This window comes from Dicentrarchus labrax, unplaced genomic scaffold, assembly GCF_905237075.1.
Source record: "Dicentrarchus labrax unplaced genomic scaffold, dlabrax2021, whole genome shotgun sequence".
Taxonomy (NCBI): Eukaryota; Metazoa; Chordata; class Actinopteri; family Moronidae; genus Dicentrarchus; species Dicentrarchus labrax.
This window is the reverse complement of record NW_026136705.1, coordinates 13,256,807-13,280,165: the sequence shown is the minus strand read 5'-3', so window position 1 is coordinate 13,280,165 and position 23,359 is coordinate 13,256,807. Positions and strand designations below refer to the sequence as shown.

The window sequence follows — 23,359 nt, the reverse complement described above, 5'->3', positions numbered from 1 at the left end:
ATGCTGTGTAATAATCAGTCCTTAGCTATCCAATGAACAGTCATCATAAGATATTTTTTACATAATCCTGCCATCTAAGATTACCTTAATGCTTGTAAAGGCTTGCTGCCGATGTGTGCCTCATTACCTTGGTACATTGGTCATTTCATTTCAAGGGTCTGATTTTCATTAACTGCTCTGCCCCCCTACCCCATTAGCAGAATGAAAGCTCGGCTGCAACCATCTGGCTGCCAACTAGACCTCAGGGCTGCTTTATGGCTCCACCGAGCTTCACTAAAGGGAAAGTTGCACTATTAGAGTCTTTTCTGAGTCTGTCCAGAGGGAGTATACGGGACTGATGCAAGGAGTGTCCCGTGCTTGGGGATGTGGAGGGAAACAGCGAGATAAATTTAGAAGAAAAAGAGAGATGTTGGTGCAGCGACAGAGGGGACGGAGGCAAAGTGAGACAAAGTCAAACAGAAGCTGAAATAAAAGTTAACGTAAAAAAAGGAGAATAAAGGCAAGTACAAAATGATGTACATGATACTTCTGAATAACAGTTCCACTAATCCAAGGCAGCTGAACCAGACGTGTGACAGAAAAGTGGGAGATTCATCCATCGACTAATGATAACACATCACACTTGTCTGATGGTGAGATACTGCATGAGTAGAACTCAGAGAACAGATGTACATTTCACTGCTCCACTGTAAACCTTTATTTTTAGAATGAATGGTCTTGTTTTGAAATAGCATCTGCTTACACATACTATTTTAGTGTCTTCAATGAAGTCAGAGTCTGGTTGCCTTCCAAAGCCTTTATTCCCCACTCCCTTCCCTATCTCTATTCTCGTCTTCTAATTGCTTTTATTTTGATGCACAACAGACCTGTGAATGCACGTCAACCTGCTGTATCTCCTTCTATTCAGGTGACAGAGTGCAATGCGACATAAAAAATAGAAAACCATCCTGAAAAGTTGTATGTTCTGTGGCTTGTGTCTTCTTGTAGACTGTGAACCACCTCTGAATTTTACCAATTACTGCTCATGCATCACTTATGTAGAAGTTACTGACTGGATAAACACAGTGTGGGCACATAGCAATTATTTTTCTGCCTTATATTAAGCCTCTTTAAAATAACAGGCTAATATGACCTAGATAACTAAAGAGGGTGTAATGATAAGCATAGTAGATAAAGGGGGGTTGATATTTCAACTAACATATCTGACTAGTTATTACTGAATAATCACTTTTGTCATACGGAGACTGGATGGTGAGATTATTAATGATTGAAAGAAAACATAATTTGTAGCAACTATTTGATGTCTAACCTGGCTTTGCTGTTACAAGAACAATGATGTAATACTATATTGATCTTTTCACTTGCTCTGGCTCCACAGGGAGGTCAGAGGTCAACCCAAGCCACATAACAGCAGCCCTTAAAGCTTGTAGGAGTTTCTCATTGCTTCAGTTTGGTAACTTTCTTCTTACACAGGAGACTAAACCCATGTCTTCCTGAAGGGTTTGTTTCACTGTTTGTTATATCTTTGTCACAGTTTTTGGCTCTCGCCTCTACACTGTCCACATAGTGTATTTACTGGTTATGCTTTAGCTGCAGTAACCGATTGAAGATACTCACTTTATTCATTAAAGTAGAGGTCTCCTGCCAACGCCGGCCAGACATATATCAAATAGATACAGCCCTGAGACATAAACTGAACCTAGAAACAGGGACAAAAAAAGTGACCTAAGAGACTCCGAGCATGGTGTGATTATTTCCAGCACCTGAGGAACGTCTCACCTCAGGGCTCGTCATGCACAGCAGGGTCCGAACTTGACTGGGAATGATACTAAAAAAGAAATCCACTCAGCTGCAGTCTTGACTCATGTGAGCTAGAAACTAGCCAGAACGGTGTATGCTGAATTTAGGGATAGACATGAAAAACAATGCAATCCAATGGTGGCACGGACAATGGCATACAAATATAGATATCTGGCTAGATTACAGACTCACTTTTAGGATCAATGTGAAACACAATTCTGTCTTTTATAGCCAAATTGTTCATGCATGCCTTTCTCTCCACCTTAAAGCCCCTTGGCTATCACAGGGCACTGCGCTTTATCACAAATGATAAATTGTTCACTCACCATTGTGTCCTATATGAATAGCTGGGCTGGTCTTCTTGACAGAGGGGAGTTGCACCGTACATTATTTATCTAAAAAAACAACAAATTATCTCTGCACTCCGATCACATCTAAATACATTTATGATAATGTTAGAATATTTTAACTTAATGTACACTACATGTGCCAACAGAACTGCAAACTGTTAAACTGTTAAATACAATTCTCCTCACAAATGGTCTCATTTTAATCGAGTACTATGACTACAATAATATTATACTTAAGCACTTTGAATACTTCTTGTAATGGTTTTTTCTAAATGTGCAACGACTGTAGGTTAATTGTGTGTTTGTTATGAATTTATGTGTTTTCTCCCCATGCTCATACCGTTGTCTTTAAAAAGAGCTTCAGATCTCAGTGAGATTAGTGTTTGAATAAAGAATCAAATAAATAAATGACAAGAACACACAGTTTGTCGGTGCTTCTTGTAAGTGAGCCTCAACAGCAGAATTAAATTGGTAAACCTAAAAGAAAAGGATGACCGTGTCCCGAATGTAAAGGAAAAGGAGATAAAAAGCAGAGAGTACAGTGTTCCTCCCCATTTAACTTTGAGGCGGCTGTTCCAGGAGCCGACGCTAGGAGCTGTCCGCGGTGCTGAAGCCTCGGCTGCCTCCGACTGCTCACATAGCTACGAATCCGCTTACTGAGCGTCCAAATTAAAAAGGCACCTCCGCGTTTCACTTGATTATTCTCGACTGTCTTCACTCCGCGAACCTTAACGGAAGTGCAACAACAAGCCGCACGGCTCGGTTTATGTTTCGCACTCGTTCAGATTCTCGCTTTGCTTCTTGTTATTATTATTATTTTTTCAGCCCTGGAAGTATTCTTTCTCAACACAAGGACGTGTTTTTGTAGCTACGCGAAGAGCGACCTCGACTTTCGTAGACATGTGTGTGAGACGAGACTGTCAATTCAAGAGCCTCTTCGCGGTTTTGGTTCTGGCCGCTGCCGTGGCCCAAATACATGGACAAGGTAAGAACTTGGGTCTTATGCGTACTTTGTGGGGATGTTCCGTGTACTTCCTTCTGTCAAACTACACCAGGCGAGGGTAGAGCTGAGTGCTGGGCAATGACACCAGGTTCACGACTGTGAGATCTACAAGTGTGAATGTGGAGACATGAGCACAGTGAAGTGCTTACAGAATCATTTAAATGATATTAAGTTTTACAATTTGTTGTTTAAAATTTTCACAATCAAGCTGAAGAAAGGACAATATTGCCGGTTCAAAAGCTGACTACAAAGACAATGCCATTACACCTACTCTGAACACATTCTATACGACTTCTTTAAATATTAAATCAGAAATCCGCTTCCAAGTGGCTCCATACTCCACACAGAGTATAGTTAATTGGAAGTTATAAATCCTGACATTTCACCACAGGGTCAAATGTGTTTAACAGTCAGTTACATAACGTTTAACTGTCGATCACAACTTACAGAACCTCTTTAGGTCGCCCTACTCGTACACAAACACACACACATTTTGCCACACATACAGCATGAAATCAAGTGGAAAAAAAAACTTCATAATACATTCGCAAACTAAGCACTATTCTGAAGCATATTCAACCTAATGGGATGAATTGGTCCAGCGAGATGTTAGTAAACAGTCAGGGAGTGAGTTGGTTGGGCACTGAGGTCTGTGTGACAGACGGTGCTCGGTAATAAGACTCTAATCCTCAGGAATTGCTGAAGATTATTGACCAAGCTGTTTGACACAGTTGAGTGCTTATGGAAGGATTCATGCACACTGGCCATGTCCTAATTATTTCTCCATTGTGCGTCTGCCTCCTCTTTATCATTGCAACTCTGCTTTCTGTTGGTGTGTCCGTGTTTCCACTTGTCTGCACAGTTTTACTATCACACCCCCTTTTTGTGGCGATCTGTATCTCTTCTTTGTCAAGCAACTGTACATAGACATGAGACCTCGAAGGCAGTGCATGCAGATACAGTTTGTCCAGTGTGAGTAATGACTCGTGAATGAGGTAAACAAAATATCATACAAAATCAAGCAGTACTATGTTGAATATATAGGGAAAAAGCACCTTTTGATGGTTTTTCTATGAACAGGGCAGAGGACCTCACATACTATTGTAACACAGCCCTTTAGTGTTAGGAAGAATAAATGACAGTAAACTGAGTGCTTCTCTACGTCCTGTTTTGATGAGCCTTTGATGAAAGCGGCCTGTTTCATGTTGAAAATGAGCACATTTATGAGGGACAAGTGATGACTAAACAATGTAATAATTGTGAAAATGAACTCACATTGCCTGGGCTGTTTCAGTCATTACATCTCAGTCCATAAAAAAATGAGGTGCAATTCTGGACCAGTGCCTGAAACAATATTTTACACTATCAACAAAGCATCTACTGATTGAACATTTAGTGGAAGAAAGGTGCTGCGTTGCTCCAATACAGAGTTTCAGAACCTTGCATAAGCAAAGTACAAATCCAGTTATTTGCGGCACAGCCTTACGCCATCAGAAGTCATTTTATATTGGTTTAATTAACTTGTTTGAGTACACTCAGCAGTGGAATACTGTACAGTAGTGCTTAGTAGTAGATGTATGAATTTATGAGTGTTTTCAGAGTCACAATTGCACATATCCTAAGAACACACCTGCGCTGTTCGCTCACTGCTCAAAACTCCAGGGAGAGGAAAAATGCACAGTGCACTATTTTTAGAGCAAAATAAAATTTAACAGCTTCCATTAGTGAATTCTCTGCTGTTGCTTCGCCAGCAAATGCTCACATCTTAGTAAATTCTCCAAGGTGAGGCCATTTCAATTTTTAATTCTCGTGGTTGTGATGTTTTGCCACTGTGAGAAGTTTTGAACGCAAGGGCATGCACAGGAATGAGTGAGGTTTCGTTTCTCGCAGAGGTCTTAATCTCTCATTTGTGGCACAGCCTGTTGTTGTGAACTTGCTTCAGTCTGTTACCTAGCAGGGAATACAAACACTCAATCCATCCATTTCACTGTCATGAGCACAGGGACAGGCATTTTGCTAAATTTAGGGAACTGTGCCATTATTTTCCCATCTGCAGTGTGCACATTCATTCAGACGTTTTCACTTTATTATTTCAGTAATAAATGGAGCTTGATAATTGAAAGGTTCATTTGCAAAAACAGATATCTCCATTTTTATTTATTTCCCTAAATCATGTTTATTCCAGGGAGAATCAATCAAACTGATTTTGGTTTATTCATTTTAAGAATGGCGTTCGTCTGTTTTTCTAAATGAACTCTTCAACTGTTGTTCAAAATTACAAGCGACTGATTGTTCCTTAACTGCTTGGGTATTTTTCTTTTCAGTGCAAGTTGCATTGCTCCTTACATTTTCTATTTTTAGTGCAAATTCAGGTGGCTTGTAACTATAGTGATTAACACTAATATGTATGTATTATGTATTTTTGTGTAGTATGTGTAATGTAGTTGTCATTAAGTATTCAGGGATTGTGGAGATAGAGAAGACTACATTCACAATGACAAAGACCAGATTCCATTTGATTTGTTGTGTTCACACTATCATGAAAACAAAACGATCTGAGTCACATATAAGCAAAAAAAGCAGATTTGGGTCAGTCGTGCCTGTAGTGTGAATGTAGCCTATAGTGTTGTCACTATAGTCGGCAAGATTTTTCACAGCATGCATTTAAAAATTTTAGTCAACATGAATGTAGATATCCAGAGAAATTATTTTATTGGCTTTTAACTTTTCATATCTTTTCAAAGTCAGAAACAATGTGCAAGCAGACGGATTAAAGACTTTTTACATATTACAAAAAGCATTTCTTGCAAAGCGTGTCCTGGTCTTTGACTTAATTTTTAGCATTGGATATTTCTTTCATGTAGAAAGCATCAAATACAGTAGACAGAACAACATTCAAATGACAAAAGACAATGTAAGTATGAAAGAAATAATTACACACTGATGGAGAAAATATAATAATGGCAGTTGTAACAAATAATGTTGCTTTGCAAATGAATTGGTCAAGCTTTCTATCCCTTTTTTCAAATTAATAAGAGGTCATTTGGCAAGAGAGAGAAAGGGAGAAAAACCCTGTTTGAAGGAGGATTATTAAAATTCTGATCCAAACCTCACAGTTCTTTATGTACACCTTTAACAGCAAAAACAACAAGAAAAATAAAGTAGAGAGCCCCTAAATCTGCCCCATCATGAGGCACTTTCATTTAGTTTGTCCTCCAGCCTTCACTTATGCTTTGAAGATGGCCTAGAGTGTCATATCTGAAAGACATACAAGTAAAATGGTTTGTGACTCTGAAATTACTTATAGATACAGTATGTTTGCTGGTCTATCTGTGTTAGCATAGATGATTCCTATATTAAATATCTAATACTATAATTATATGAAATAATCTATAATAAAACTTGTCCTCTGTTACAATGACATCTTGTCCAGATATGTGTGCCAATTGTATCCTGGGATATAATCTGTCGCACATCATTAAAAAGATAAACAAAATAAATAAGTTCATTAATCTAATTAGAATAAAAACAGCACTTGCTTCATGAGAATTAAAAATAAATAACAGTTAATGTTTGTGAATTGGTTAGGTATGTGCAGCGTGATAAATGAGCAGCAGCAACCAGCAACAGCGTTTTGAGGATGTGATTACCAAATTGCAAAGAGTCACACTTGGTACTGAGTGAGATCGCCACAGGCCTTTAATTATCTCAGTGCGAATCTCCAAGGGACAAAGTAAAAAATCTTGTTATGAACATTAACTTGGATTGACAACCTGATGGCTACAGCTTGAACTTGTTCTAAGAGGCATCGATCAAATTTACACCCTAATATAAAGCGTGTTATCAGATGTAACTGTTATAACTTTTAAAGCACTGGGTCATGTCAGATTCTAGGAAGTGACATAAACATCTTCACAGTTCCTACAAGAAATCCATGCATTGGAAACATTCCTAACCACTTTAAACAGTCAGTGTACTGAATCTACATTTACATTTACAAAACTCTCACAGTGATTGTTATGATTGTTTCCATTTCATTCTTTGCAAAACCGCTCAATACTAATTGAATTTTGCATCTAAATTAGAACATCTAATACAATTCTGACAGATATGTAATAGCTAATCACACATCCATTCAGTGTGGAGACTTTTTGTTGGCCCTGGTGCGGCACTTGAAGTTTTACACAATTTAATGACATTCAGCTGAGCCTATTATCTTTATGCTTACACATTATCTCTGACTGCTAACAATGATCTGGAGTGATCTGGGAGTTGTAGAAAGGAATGTTTTATGTATCCTGAAGCTCATTAAATGAGTTATGATCTCCTCATGGTTGACAGAGCTCTCATTGACATGCCACTGTGGGTTTCAAGAATGTGTATTGTGAATTGTCTTTGTTGTTCCAGAACATAAGATTATTTGTCATATCTCATATTGGATCAGTAAACTGACAATATCTGACTAAAGTGATTTGTTATTATAACATATTACAATTTAGACTGTATAAAACAACAATTTAGCAGCTAGTCCACATGGAGATAAACAATTTGCTTACCTTGACCCTAAAATGACCACTTTACTATCAGGCTGTTTTGGTCTTGATTGGAAGAGGTGCATATTAAAGCTGCACTGACAGCAATCAAGAACTCCCAGAAGAGAGAGCTTTCTGCGGTTCCGCTTTTGTATTGACACCTGTTACCACAGTGGAATGAAGTTCATTTCATGTTTTGAAAAAAACATTTTATGTGTATTCATTTAACTCAATAGTAAGCCTGCCTGTTCATCTCACTGACATCACAGGTTACAATGCTATTTCTTTGTTTTCTGGCATTGGAGGTGTTGTTCATATTCATAAATGTTGAAAATTGCTAGGATTGTGGGAATAAAACTGCATATTTAGGGTAGATTGTTGCTTTGAGTGGTGCACTGGAAAAATCTGAACATCCTATAATTCCAGGGGAGGTAACAGAAATCATTCAACACCTGTTTGTGGGATTGCCAGTGATTAACTTCATCAAGGGCTATTCAGCATCTGTGTGCTGTCATAATTAGTTTAACTTTCCCAAGGCCTGTCAATGGTAAATGAGAGTCATTATGCCAGAATGCCCCTCTTCAAGGCTTGGCGCCTGCACGCCTCAGCCCCTCTCTGTGCCTGTCTCGGTCTCTTTCACTGCCTCCTAGGTGGAGCTCACAGCTTGGCTGAATGCGACTCATTTTCAACTCTTCATGTGCAAATGCCTCACTCGCTCCGTGAGAATGTTCTATGCATCCTAATTTGAGTCATTGCCTCATATATTTTCTTCCTCAAAAGTGTGGAGCTCTATTTGTCAAAAAGAAAAAGACTATTTTTGCAAGGATCTTTTTGGATTTCATCACTGTTGTGCTTGGCATGGTTCTCCAACAGCTGGTTTTACCCTATAGAAAATAAAGCCTGGTGTTCTCACTAAATCAAGGCTGCATTTCAGCTCAATCTGCAGTTCAATATTAAAATAAAATTCAGATGTGGAGAACACAGTGGTTGGACACATGGTTTATTTTTTTTTTCACATAGCCTTACTGTGTGGTCAAAATGCAGTGTCAGCTTTAAAAACTAGGACAGCCAGCCATGTATGAATAGGGAAATAAGTATTTTTAATAACAGTTTCTTTGTTAGGTTCTCTCACCTCCTTTCTTCTGTTTTGTTTAACATTTTGCATTTACCTTAAGGCAGACTCAGAGATGAGTGTGGTGGCATTCATTTACCCTAGAGAAATTGAACATTTTGGTGTCCTTGTTTTGGGGTAAACTAACAAATTAAATAAACGTACTCTGTTCTGCAGCATAGAGAACAGATAAATGGGCTCTCTCCCAATTAACATAATGTCTATTTATGCATACTATTATTCATTTCTACATACATTATACTTTATTTTTCTTTTAGAATCTTTAAATAAAATAACATCAACACCAACATACTCAGAAGTCAGTTATAGTATTGGCTAGCAAACTGATATTCTTCCATTCTTCAAAGAAATAATTGTTTACACACTGATACACAGAGAGAATACAGCAATGGTATTTAACAAGAGTTTTAAATAACATACACAGTGCTGCTATTTTCTGTTAACAGAAGTGCTAACTGCTTGCCACATGTTTTGGCCACACTTCACAAAGGGTCAATGTCTGTTGAGATGTATGGGCCTGTAATAGTAGAAAAGGAATGTAATATTCATAATTATGTTTTCATTAGTGTAAAATGAGAATGAAAAAATAAATTGTTCTGTTTTCGTTACCTTAGAATGAGCCATTTTTAGTAGCCTAAAACGGACAAGCCAAACATTCACTCTAGACAGGCCCTCTGCATATTTTTTTGCAGATTTTGCAGTTACTGCAGTTTCTACTTAGCGTTCGATTGAGTCAGTGGGTTTAAGCTGGTTGCATTCTGCACCTTCACTGCTAGAGGCCACTAAATCCTGCACACAGGTTCTTTAACTCACAAGCTCTTGATAGACAGTTATTGTTCAGCCTAAATCAGTAATCAGTAAATCTAAACTTGTGCATTTAATGCACCCAAACAGCAAATACGGAGTTACATTTCAGGCATGAGCAATAACGCTGAAAAATGAATTAATTGAATCAGCGACGTTTTATGCTTCGGGAGTTTTGTTTACCGTTTGACAACAGACATGTCCTATTAGGTTGAGATTTTCAGTGGCATGTTGTCCAATAGCAAGTCAGAAAAAGAGCCACAGTCTACGGTGGTGGTGTTTTTACTCCTGTAACCTATCCAGATGAAATCAGTATTTATCTAGCCTACAGCAAGTTAACACAGAAGTACTACATGCTAGCAAGTTAACTTTAAATATTATGCAAATATGTTTCAAATTGATCAAACTTTGACGTTTTTAAGTAGCATGGAACAGTTGCTGGAGGGACTGTTGATGTTGAGAGACAGCGTTAAGGGCCACGGATGTCAATGCTGTTCTCCTTGGTGTAGTTTCAGATGTGAGTCTTTCTAATTTGTTCCAAGTTGTTAATATTCAATTAAAAAATGTCCTTCTTGGCCAGATTTCGCTTCATGTTGAATTAACTTGAATTCCAGCTGTGAGCGGCTGTCGTTGCAAGAGCCGATGAAGCTTTTGAAATTAAGTTGAGAGAGATCAAAAAGGGAGGACTGACTGAAGACCCACAGCTGCCCATGGTATCACTGATGGAGAATAAGCTTCATTAAATATTCAGTCTGAGGAAATATATATACTACACCATTGTATGCTAACCAGTTAGCCTAGCATCTAGTCTGTGTGTATGGTATATGATATTTGGATGTGAATATTAATGTATATGTGTTCTGAATATGATGATTTAATGATTTATCTATATTTAATTATTTATGTTATTTATATTTATTTATATTTTAAGATAGTTATTAAGGAGCTAATCCTCAGTAAAACTGTAGCTACATGTTAGTTTTGTATAATGATGCTTTACTTTACTTTTAGTGGGACAAAAAGGGTAAGGGAAAATACATAGTACAATACTCTAAAGCATTTTAAAAATATACACTGCAGAGACAGAGAGAGAGAGAGAGAGAGAAAATTGGGGGAAAAAAAGAATTTCCTGATAGCTTTTGCAATCCTGCTTGTTTAATCAGTTCGACAGTTTGGACAGAACTGGAATGGTTTATTGCATTTAGATAATTATGTGAGAGGTTTCTCCAACACCCTGTGTTTTGTCTCAACACAATCATCTCCTCAGAGATTTAAAGTAACAGGTTTAGAATGAAATTGTCAACATGTATCCTCAGCAAAGGAGAAAAATTTCCTCTGGATCGGAAGCAAGCACCCAGAGCTGCTTCACTTATGAAATCTCCCTCTCAGAGGAGAGGACTGGGGCAGGACTTCCAGCAGGGAGGGCAATGGACTCCGAAACTGTGACTCTCCAAACCGGGTGGGGCCATACACATTTAATTTATTCCAAGTGAAGAATAACCCTCTGGCAAAACCCTAAATGAAGCGATGTCTACCACTTTGTCACAGCAGTACGTTGCTGGTTTACTTTTACCTGCTTTGCCTTTGGCCTTGTGCCTTATCGATCCACGGAAAAAATAGCCGGCATGGTTAGCCTCCCTCAGGCCAAGCCTCCTTTCCACACCTTTCATGCTCTGCCTGGCCATGCACACACCTCCCTAATCAGGACTGGCGTGTTTTGCGGCTGCAGTGGGGATGGCTCTCTGAAACGATTAGGCCTGGGGACAGCTCCAGCTCTCTTCCCCTCTTCTCCACGCCACATCCCATCTAGAAAGCATTTCATCTGTGGCAGTGGAAAGGCTTATGTAGGGGTTGGAGAGTGCTGTGTGAAAAGCAGCAGGTAATAGGCTGTGTAATGTGTTTGGAGGAGTAGTTTTAGTATTCACAGTTAGTCCTGACCTCTGGCAGGCTGAGCCACCCCCACAGTAATTTCCTCTGAAAAGATGTAATTGAATTCATCAGGATGAGTAAACATATTATAAGTAGCAGAGAAAGATAACAATGTTGTGGATAGATCAAGGAATGGGATAGTAGCTCCACGAGTAATTGAAAATAGTCAAAGACAAACACAAGCAAAGACAATGCGCAGGACACTGGGGAAAGTCATTGCATTTACCGTAAAGTTGCAGCGTGTCTGCCTTTTACTCCATTGTGCTCCCTTATCTGTCTTGATTTTATTTCCAGGGAAGAAGCATATGCATATGAAAAGCTGATGATAAGATCACCAAAAACATTGGCTTCTTGCAGTGAAAATAATACTTGACTGAACTGAATCTGAATCACTGGCTAAAATGAAGCAAAGTATCACAGGCATCCATCCATTTCCAAGCATTTTGTACAGCTGACGTCTTAAGTCCAGACAAGACAGACACGGAGCAGAAGGCCGCTATGTGACCGTGAGCCTCTTTCTCTGTAGTGAGATGTATTGAAGTAACGTCCCAGAGGATCTTGTGTATGATTTAAAGGTTCTAACATCGACCGCCATCTTCAAAATATCGAACATTGTCAGTCCAAGCAGCTGGCGGGTGGTCAGGCAATTGTCTGTCAGTTATAATGCAGTCCTCTGCCGCTGCTTCTCTCCTGGTGATGGAGAGTCAGCTCATTGTGGCTGTCCTCATCTGTCAAAGCAGTGAGGAGCCTTTAAAAAGAATACTCGCCCTTAAGAATGGATTACTTAGCAGGGAACAGCTGGAGCTCTGTTAGACCACGCCATTGATTGCTGGACTATAGCTTTTAGTGGTAAAAGCTCCATGCATTTCTGACATTTCTTCAAGATGATGTGAAATAGATGAATGGTGAAGTGATATTTAGTGGCTTCCTATTAATGGAGGAAAAGCTTTGAAAGCCAAACAATACCTTTGACAGGGACATAATGTAACTCATTGCTTGATATCTGTTTGTATTCCTTCTCATTTTAACTTTTCAGCTTGTGAAATAAAGATGTCTGATATAACTACTATTAGTTTGGTTACCATGCTCATGATCCCCAGAGGATGGAACCGACTGTGATCCCCTGATCTTTCTCTAGTGCCACCATAACCACATTTGTGGTTTTGAGTTACTATTGGCTGGATTACCATTAGCATCATCAGCATTACCAGTTTCTGCAATACTTTGGTTTATGAGCAAATACCTGTAAATTTGATATTATATTTGTATGTCTATTTTGTGTGTCTATATTATATGTCTATATCTATATATTTTATATTTTGTATATTAGTGAGTGTTATTATACTAACATGCTATACAAAAATGGTGAACACATTATACTTGGTTAACATCAGCATGTTAGTGTGTGAACAAATTGGAATTTTTCTATTACTTACCATCCTTACAGCATTTGTATTATTGGAGTTTTGATGGGAATCTCTTCTATTTAACTGCTTATGATTGTGGTTATATCATTTTGGATTAAATTTTGTGTGATTGTCTGGAAACAGATGTCTGCAGTGTGTATTTAGAGGTGTGTGTGTGTGTGTGTGTGTGTGTGTGTGTGTGTGTGTGTGTGTGTGTGTGTGTGTGTGTGTGTGTGTTGTATATTGTCTGTTGTTAAGCTGCACTTCTTGGTGGCATTCTGGTGGTTTTTAGCTGATTTGCTGAAACCCATATACCCACGTGTTTGTAGGGCATAATATGTATTTAAATGATCTAAATAGATTATTACTCAAGCATTACACTTCACTGATATATTTTTTTATTACCTCTGAATCATAAAAGTATAGACAAATAATAATAATTTAAAAAATCCTTATTTGACTCTCATTTAAACTTTTTTTTTAACCCATTTAGGTTCCTAAAAATACCCCTGCAGCTTGGGGGAGGAGCATGTATTCAGTCAATGAAGCCTGGCTGTGTGTGCTTTGAGGGATTACATCTGAGTTATGAAGGCAAATAAAGAAAAGGAATTCTGACAGTAGGCGATGATCCTTAAAAGGACTGGACAAGAACTGTTAGACAGTATTTACCCCGTAAACTAAGGTATTCAGGTGGGAATAGGCCTAATGATTTATATTATTGCTGTAATGCCAATCACTGTGGAGGATCTTGAGGATACAGTGTTAAAGTGTGAAAGTGTTAAGATCCTTCCTTTGGTGGAAATATGAGAAATTTGGGGTAGATTTACTGTAAAATCATGTTAATTTGATTATGCTCATAATAAATAAAGTTAACATTATTGCAGTAACATATGTTCAGTGTATTTTGGCCATGTAAACAACTCAGTCTAACTATGGATTGCAGGTGTTGTGGCTGCAACATTATTGCCATAATCAGATCATTATTTCCATTTACTTTCCCTGCCTATAGATTTTTCAGCTCCTCTGGGATGTAATCCTTGCATCATGGAATACTAACCAACCTTAGGCTGATGTTGTACAAGTTGAGAGGTTTATTTGAACAAGAGATAAAAACAACCACAGAGTACCACTCGTAACTATGAATCTGCTGTTTATTTAAGTCAGATGTTGACTGAAGTTCTGGATGCACATATGAACATATTAAACCAATTTCATATTGCCTTATTTCACTCCTTTTCATACATGATTTAGTGTAAATGATGTAAGCATATCTAGGATCAGGCCTAGAGTGTGAAATCACTCGTCGGCTTTGTGGAATCACAACTGCATTTTGCACCATCCACAATTATGGCCAAGAAAAAAACTAAAAAACATCTTCGCGAACATGACAAAGAAGAACACTTTTGAACCCAATTTTGCAGACACAACGACAGCAGGAGACTGAGGTAGAGAACTTGATGTGACAAAAACTCTACTGGAACCTTGCAAGAAAGAAAATAAAATAAAACATAGAAACTCACAGATTGTGGAAAGGTAGCAACAGGAAACAAACAGGTAGGCAGACAGGTAGACAAAAACAGTCAAGGCAACTGAGGCGATCTGACAAAAAAACGGGTTCTAATGAGGTGCAGCAGCATGTGCAGTCACAAAAGCTGGTGAAGGGAAGAGCCACAGGTGTGCAGGACATGGGAACACACTGATAACACCTGGTGGACAGGTGAGGAATAGGCATTTTCTTGCAGAAGAGATTTTAAGGTGTCACAGTAGGAAATAATAAAATGAAATAATGGTTAAATTCTTTTGTAGTTGCATCAGTTTCAGGGTCTTGGCATTCTCGCTCACTTTCACACTGTCATGGCTTACTGAGTCCAAGCTGTTGTTAGTGTTCTTAGTAACACCTGTTTTCCTACATAATGCCTTCATTAATTACCTGGACACTACAGCTAACCATAATCTCAGCATAACCTTTTCTTAGCCTTAACTCTAACCCTTAAGTTAAAGGAATAGTTTGTCATTTTGGGAATAGCATAAAGACTGGCTTTGTCAAAGGTTAAGCTAAGCTGAACAAACCCTGTTGGCTCTAGCTTCATATTTAGTGTACAGAAACAAGAGTGGTATAGAGCCTCTCATTCAACTTTTGGAATGCTCCCCTGTCCCAAGGCGTCCCCCAGGGTTCGGTGCTTGGTCCTCTCCTCTTCATACTCTTCCTGCTCCCCATTGGCAACATCATTCGCCACCATGGTCTTCACTTCCACTGTTATGCCGATGACGTCCAGCTTTATATCTCTACCAAATCCATCACCCCGGCCACTCACTCCACTCTCTCCAACTGCCTCACCGACATCAAATCCTGGATGCATTCCAACTTTCTCAAACTCAACTGTGACAAATCAGACCTTATCATTATCGGCCCCAAATCCCTCACCAAAACCACAGACAGTTTCCACCTCACCATTGACAACTCCACCCTGTCTCCATCCCCCCACAGTCGCAACCTCGGAGTCATCTTTGACACTAACCTCTCCTTTGAACATCACATAAACCAAATCACGAGAACTGCCTTCTTTCATCTCAAGAACATTGCCCGTCTTTGCCCATCACTCTCCTTCTCTGCTGCTGAAACCCTCATCCACGCCTTCATCACCTCCAGAATCGACTACTGCAACAGCATCCTCTATGGCACACCATACAAAACTCTAAATAAGCTACAATACATCCAAAACTCCGCTGCACGTATGCTCACCCACACCCGCACCCGTGATCACATCACTCCCGTCCTCCAGACCCTCCACTGGCTCCCAGTTCCACAGCGCATTCAGTTCAAAATCCTCCTCCTTACACACAAAGCCCTCCATAACCAGGCTCCTTATTACCTCACTGACCTGCTCCATCGCCACAATCCATCCCGCAGCCTCCGCTCATCTGAAGCAAACCTCCTGACTCCTCCACCCCGGACCAAGCACCGAACCTGGGGCGACAGAGCGTTCTCTGTAGCTGCCCCCTCCCTCTGGAACTCTCTCCCCAAACCCATCCGTGACTGTACCGACCTTCCAACATTCAAATCACTGACAAAAACTCACCTTTTTAAAATTGCTTTTAATGTTTAGCTAAGTCTGATGTGTTTTTAATGTTTTACTATTTGATGTTGTTTGGCTGCTTTTATGTTTTGTTTTTTTTTATGTAAAGTGTCTTTGAGTATTTAGAAAAGCGCTTATAAATAAAATGTATTATTATTATTATTAGAAGACAAAAAAGCAAAATTTCCAAACTTTAACCAAAATCCATGCCTTAATAGGTTTTGGTCCACATTTGAACCATAGACATAAATCATTCTCTTCACTGCTTATGCATTTAGACACGCATGAACTAATTTAATGGATAATGGCACATCACTGATTTATATAAGTGAGGAAAACTAATAATTAATGGTTCACCTGAAACAACGTAATCATGAAACATAGGTAGGTATTTATTAATTTCTCTTAAAGGTCTAGTGTGTAACATTTAGGAAACTCTACTGCCAGAAATGGAATATACACCAATCAGCCATAACATTATGACCACTGACTGGTGAAGTGAATAACACTGATTATCTGGTTATCATGGCACCTGTCAATGGGTGGGATATATTAGGCAGCAAGTGAACATTTTGTCCTCAAAGTTGATGTGTTGGAAGCAGGAAAAGCGGCGAACCGGAGACAGGGTCATTAATGCACGTGGGATGTGAAGGCTGGAGTCAGATCCAACAGACGAGATGCTGTAGCTCAAACTGCTGAAAAAGTTAATGCTGGTTCTGATAGAAAGGTGTCAGAACACACAGTGCATCACAGTTTGTTGCCCAAGTGGTCATAAAGTTATGGCTGATCAATGTAATATTCATAGGTATATTTTCATTACTGTATAATGACTATTTTTATCTACAGATGGAGCAAGGACAAGGACAATGAGCTGGAACAGGGCAATTCAGTAAAAAGAGCATATCTCAACCTATCCCAGCATAGGTACTCTGGGGCAGAATCTACAAAGGGAAACAAAACCCATTGCTTTGAAGCAACAATACTAACCATTGTACCATGCAGCACTGCCTTGAAATGCACCAGTTTTAAAGGACTGTTGATTTTCTCTCTATCCTTATATTTAGAATAATAGGCCACACTTAAATAGCACAATTCACAAACCCTGACAAACTTCATTTGTCTCTGTGTATATAGTAATCATTACTGGATTTAAGAGGCAGTCTGAATAGAACCAAAGAAAAAGCCTCCGATTTATCCTTTTTAGCAGATGAGCTCTAAGCTGGAATCCTGTTATTCTATTTTTTTCACTATCAACATGAGCAGCATCATAAACACATTTCTTTTAGGGGAGCCTAGAGTCTGCAGGAACAAAAAACCCAGATGTTTATCAGCAAGCAGCCTTAAGAAAAGGAGAGAAAATATTCTGTGAGAGATCATCTTGAGGCATTTTTTGTCCATGCTGCTACCAACCACTGCTATGCTCAGGCCCGGCACCACAAGGGGTCTTAAGGGGGCTTAGCCCCCTCAGTTGTGTTTTTACCCCCTTTGTTTAAGCTCTATAGAAAGATAGCAAAAGAAAAATAATAAAATTATCCAAGATACATGTAACTACCTTTTAGCTGTTGTTTCAGAACAATGGACAGCACTGTTTAGACACGCCTGCCCCCCCATCATTCTGTTTGAGCTCGACCCTGGCACCCTGCACTATTTAACAGCCCCCTTCACTTCATCTTGGTCCGTGCTTGCTTCGCTTCTTGAGTTTTCTCCATTTCTATTGTTGTATTGTGAATGAAATTTTCCGCTACATCTGGTGTTTTTCATCAGGACAAAATGAGTTAAACTGAATTTGTAACGCGTGAGGACAGCTGTTGAAATAATGGGTTAGATTCTCCAGTGCGCAGTGTCTCTTATTATCTCCGCATAAGGGATGACACAGATTTTTTGGCATCGGTTGGTTTCAAAAATGCATTTCTCACTTTTACCCACACTGAATTCAAAGTAAGACAGAGGAACATGTACGTAGTATGGGATAAAAGTTGCAGATTTCACATTGAGAGGAATCAAACACCTTCAATGAGATCACAGTTATGAGGGTATATCCTGTGTTTTCACGGCAAGAATTGTGCCTCGGCTCAACTAAGGTAGCAGGTTATAAACAATTTGACAAGGAAGGTGCAAAAGTGAGAGCGGAGTTAAAGAGACAGGGAGAGTAGTGGGGAATCTTCTCCACTTCTATTTATATTAGGGAAAACATTTGATACACCATTTGGTATGGACACTTTAAGTTAGAGTGCCTTAACAAAACCATGACAACATACAGGATCCAACAGGGCTCAAAACCCTAAAAATGTTCATATTCATCCTGGATTTCGTGATTTCCTTTCATTTCTTAAGGGATCCACACAAGTGTTGTTTTATTTTATACCTAGCTAGGTGTACTTAAAAGGGAGGATAGTTAGTAAATAGCATGTCAGTGTCAGTGGCCGTTCCTGCTTGAAGGTGACATGTTTGTGTTTATCTGAACTTATTGTATGTCCCTGTCAAAGCAGTTCCATCCAGCAAGTAAACAAATCTAGACAAGGTTTTAGCAAAGCTGGAAAAAATCTCATCACAAAAGTGCACCACTTGGCTCCAGTGCAATTACCTTCTGTAAATGAAGCTCAGTCTGTCCTGTGAGTTGCTCACCCTCTGTGCAGGCGGTTTGCACATGCACTGTGTCAACAAAGCAGCACGGGCCTCTGTTTGGAAGGTGCGAGGCTGTTTACCTTTGTTGCTGTGTGGATTGATGAGGTGGCTGAGGCAGAGGCAGGGGCATGATGTGAATAGTTGGAGTATTACTGTGGAAAGAGGTGTTTCCCCTCGGAGGCGGCTAACTGAGTTTGACAAAGCTGTTTCTGCTGAGAGGCTGTAGGGACGCTCCCTGGCCCCTCTCCAGGAGCTCCAGCTCTGCGTGTGGATGCACATTTGACGTAGTGATGAAAGGTAATGCAGAGACAGGAGGGAGGAGGAAGCTCCCAGTAACATAGTTTAAGTAGTGCAAGTCAGCCTATAGTGTATTTAACGTTTTAGTAGCATGGAGAGAATACAAAAACGAGTTAAAGCATGGTTTGACTTCCAGCGAGGTTCATCAGATTTTGGATTTTAAGGTCTGTGTCTATGATATTTTCTGTCTATCATTTTGTCTCTGCCAGGATTATTTGTTTTAATATTACAAAACACTACATAAACATTCAGTTAAGTTAAATTAAAAACTGAGGGAAGATGCTTCATTTCTCTCACTGTTTTACTTGGACAAGTTGATTTCTACTTCTGTCCTTTGGCTCCAATAGTTGAGTCTTTGAATAGTTTTTTTTTCTCCTGTTAGATTTTCGATCAATTCTGGTGTTTTTGGATTGCCTCTTTGGATGGCATATAGCCATCCCTATGGCTTTTATAGAGGACAAACCACTATGTGATTTTTACACAGCTCCAACTGCCAAGGAAATTGGATTAAATGTCTTCTGTGGTTTTGGAGTCATTTTATTTTGCAGCCTTTCCTTTTGTTGTCTGTTGTGTGTCAGTATCCTTGCCATAAGTGAGGCTGCCCCCCCCCCAAAAAAAAGTCAACTTCAGACATTTTTCTATATCTACTGCACTCAGCTGTAAATTAAAGTAAAGATAAGAGAATGGTTTCAAGCCAACTGGATTTGTCACCATATACAGTAATCCAGTGGGATTTGGGAGCTCGCATTTCATTTCACAGCACAAGGCAAACAGGTTTTTAATACGTTTACATGCTACTGCTTGTGGTTGCAGTTTCTGAAACATATCAAAATGATTGTTTCATTGTATGTGTATATTGAGAAAAGCCCAATATACTATCTGGGTAATAACTTATTAACACTTATATTAAATTACTGTTGCTTTTTTATTAAACTGAAATATCAGCAAGTTACGTGTTATCACAATGTTACTATAAGAAAAATATTTGCCACATTTGTTAGACTTTTTTTAATTGACTTTATCTCAGAGTAATATGTCCCTTTATTGTTTTCTCTTGCATGGTGAAAGATATGTACAGACTTGTTTTATATTTTCTTGCTTTGCTAGTTCAGTCTTATTCAAACCGTATCAAATTGAAGGATGGTTCAATATCTAAAAAAAACTAAATCCACAGAGACACACTTTGCCCGTCCAATATACTATAAAATACAAAGAAAATTGTGCTATGTTTTTCTTTTCCCCCTACAATTTAAGATATAGCAAAGGCAAACTTAGCTTTCTTAAGAAGCTGAACATGCATAACCCTGACCCTTGTACCTGTTTTTGGAAACTTGATTATAGAATATTATTTTCTCCTTTTCTTTAAGTTTCAAGAATATAAACAACCCATCTCTCTTTGGTTGCTGCTTGGTTTAGAGCCTTTAAAAGCAAAATTGACAAACCAACAGAGGTGTCATATTTACCCTTTTCATTGACTTATGAATAGATCCTCAGAATAGAAGTGTTTTAATAGATCCTCAGGGAAAAAAATCTTGTTGTTTCCATGGTAATAGGAGTGAGGATTGTTCGTTTGCTGAGAGTAACACCTACAAAGAAACTTTACTTGACATAAGGTGAACACAGACAATGGTGAACGTGATAGGGAGGCCACAGTCCTTCAATTTAGACATCTCATCACAGCTGAAATATAGAGTGTAATAATAATGATAATCAACCACAAAAAAGAAGTCTGTAATGATTGTTGGAATGGAGTGGCACAAGGGGGGATGACAGAAAAGGGTCAATGCACAAACACACACACACACTAACAGCCAGCTTTGCCATTACGCAAATGGATCTGGAAAGGCACTTCAGTATGTTTGCTCTTTGTCTCAGGCCGTCTGAGGATTTGGTGAGCTTGAAGACAAACCGCCCCTTGATCTGAAAGCTCAGAATCACGGAGAAGATAGATCAAAGCATCTCTGCCTTCTCTCTAAGATGCTTCCGTTAGAGTCGGGAACATTGAGCGAAGGAAGGGAAGATAAAGGAGGAGAAGGGAGGGCAGAGTTTGTGCGTGCCTGCCTGTTTACTCAGAGTGTGTAATCAGGAGGGGTTTCTGGTAAATGTGTAGGGTGGGAGATGGACTGGCTAAGAAGGGCCGCAGAAGAAAATATGTCTGTCTGGGTTTCACATCACCTCAGTCACACAAGCATCATGGCTCCGTCAGATACAATGAGACAAATAGGGCCTGCTAAATGATGTGTGGGAGTGAGGACTGGAAAACAGTTTTATCAAAAGCAAGTGGAGTTTGCAGTTTTGTTTTCCTCGCTCAAGTTATTGTGGAAGTTAATTCACAATGACATTAAAATACAGTTTAAGAGCTTACATTTGAAGGTATTCTAGCTGTATCAGCGGAACCAATAAAAATGTTTCAGTGCATTTTCATACAGGGCCTCAACTTTTCAGCATTGTGAGAAACTGTTGGCACAGATTGAGATCATATTCAATAAAGCATTCAGACCCTTGCAGGTTCTTGGCTGTGTTCTGCGTTCAGTTAATGATTAAGCAGAAAGCTGTCCTTCTGGCCTTTATTTGAAACACTTCCTGTGAGAGAAGCTTCTTAAATTAATTATGTTTGCCTAATGAATAATTAAGCCAAGGGAAAGATAATTTGGTGTTACGCAGCGAGCCAGACCATTGTGCATGTAGAGGAACCGGTGCTCTGTGTGGCTGGCTGATTTCACATTGGGAGTGTGAAATGAGAATTAGCAAACAATTTGCCTCCTGTTCCAATCCTTCACCATGACTAAAACATCACTGCTGATTATGTCTTGACAAGTGTCAATACTGCACGCCTGCTTGTTAACTGTACCAGAGACAGGTTGCGTATGAGGTTCCATTATTGTGGTTTTGAATTGCGGAGTAGTATTGATTCACAGTTTGAATGAAAGCAGATAACAAATGCTGTTGTGTCTGTATTGTATTGCCACAAAAGTTAAAAAGAAGTTTAAGTACAGCCTTAATGACAGGAGACATAAACAGACATTAATAGCTTCTTATCTGTGGAGGTGAGGCACAGAGGATGGAGATTAGGCCACGAGAGCAGACATTTAATTATCAAAGTCATGCTAGTTGTTGGAGAGAAATAATACATGGGAGCCACTAGTGCCGAGTTTTAAAAGGATATAATGCAATCCTAAGGTTTGTCATGTAGTTGTCTCTACCCATCAAACAATCATTCAAGAAATTCTGCTTAATCCACTTGAGGAAATCTTAAAATTAAGTTACATTGTATTCCATTTTTTTTATATTACAGTAGATCAAACAAAAAACAGGTATTACTTGGGGAGAGCTATTTAAAAAAAAAAAAAAAAAAAAAGAATTCCAGTGTGTTTGTGTGTTCTCACTAATATACACACCAATCTTAGATACATTGGAACAGGACAAACACCACTGACAGTTTCAATTTTGCTGCCCCCAGTGATTTATAGGCTCCAGGAGTCAGTCACAGAGAGAGAGAGAGAAAGAAAGAAAGAGAGAGAAAGAAAGACACACACACACACACACACACACACACACACACACACACACACGCACTTTCTATCTCCTTGTCTCTTCCTCCCCCCCTCTTTATCCCTCCCTGGTTATAAAGACTTGCCAAGAAATCATTGGCTCAACAGAGAAAGGGCAAATCCTCTTCAGCCAATTTAAATTCTTCTGAGAACATGGTGCCGACTATTCCAAACTAATTAATAGACATGTCATGAATAAAAACACTTTGATTATGAAAAGAGGTTGCCCTATGCCTCCTTTTAGGCTTGTCATTAGTATGAGGACACATGTGGTGAATAGCTGGAGTGTTGGTACCAGCAGCCTGAGACAGCCGCAGATGCCCTCTCTTGATTAGATTTTTCGCACCATGTTTTATTCAAGGCTGACTGCATGGACCCAATGCCACAGTCTCTGATTAGCTGTACCTGTACCAACAGGAGAGCCAGGACCAGCAGGACCAGGAGGGCAAGGCCTGTTCAAAGGGCAGGACACAAAGACATGTGACCCTGGAGCCCTTAGTCACACAAGTGCACTCCATCACCCACTACCCTCTTGCTCTCTCTGTCAAAGTGACGTACTGCGCAGATCTTCCTATTCTATACCACCACTATAACCGCCAATTGCTCAGTTTTATATATGTGGCTGCTGTGTGCTGGAGGATGTGGTAACACATTCAGTAGAACTCCAAGGGTAGGACAAACGTCAACTCCTCTTAGGAAGCAGGGAGGCGGAGTTTGTCTCTCTGGATCGAGATCGATTTGCACTCACAATAACTGCTTTTTCTTCCTTTGCTGGGGCAATAGCTTGACCTGATGCACCCAAATATAATCCAAAGCAAAAAGCCTCAAAGCCTCAAAGTCAAAGCACAGACAT

The 23,359-nt window shown here is 39.4% G+C and overlaps 1 protein-coding gene across 6 annotated transcripts in view; it reads left to right on the top strand.

Moving 5' to 3' along the window:
- Positions 1–2,763: 2,763 nt before the first annotated feature.
- Positions 2,764–23,359, top strand: part of LOC127364444 (seizure protein 6 homolog) — an 88,934-nt gene continuing 68,338 nt past the window's right edge. For all 6 annotated transcript variants that reach the window (XR_007885025.1, XR_007885026.1, XM_051402004.1 and 3 more), the window contains exon 1: positions 2,764–3,135. Coding sequence is in view for 4 of the 6 variants with exons in the window: in XM_051402004.1 (XP_051257964.1) it covers positions 3,051–3,135 (85 nt within the window). In the remaining 2 variants the exon portion in view is untranslated. The remainder of the gene's footprint in view (positions 3,136–23,359) is intronic.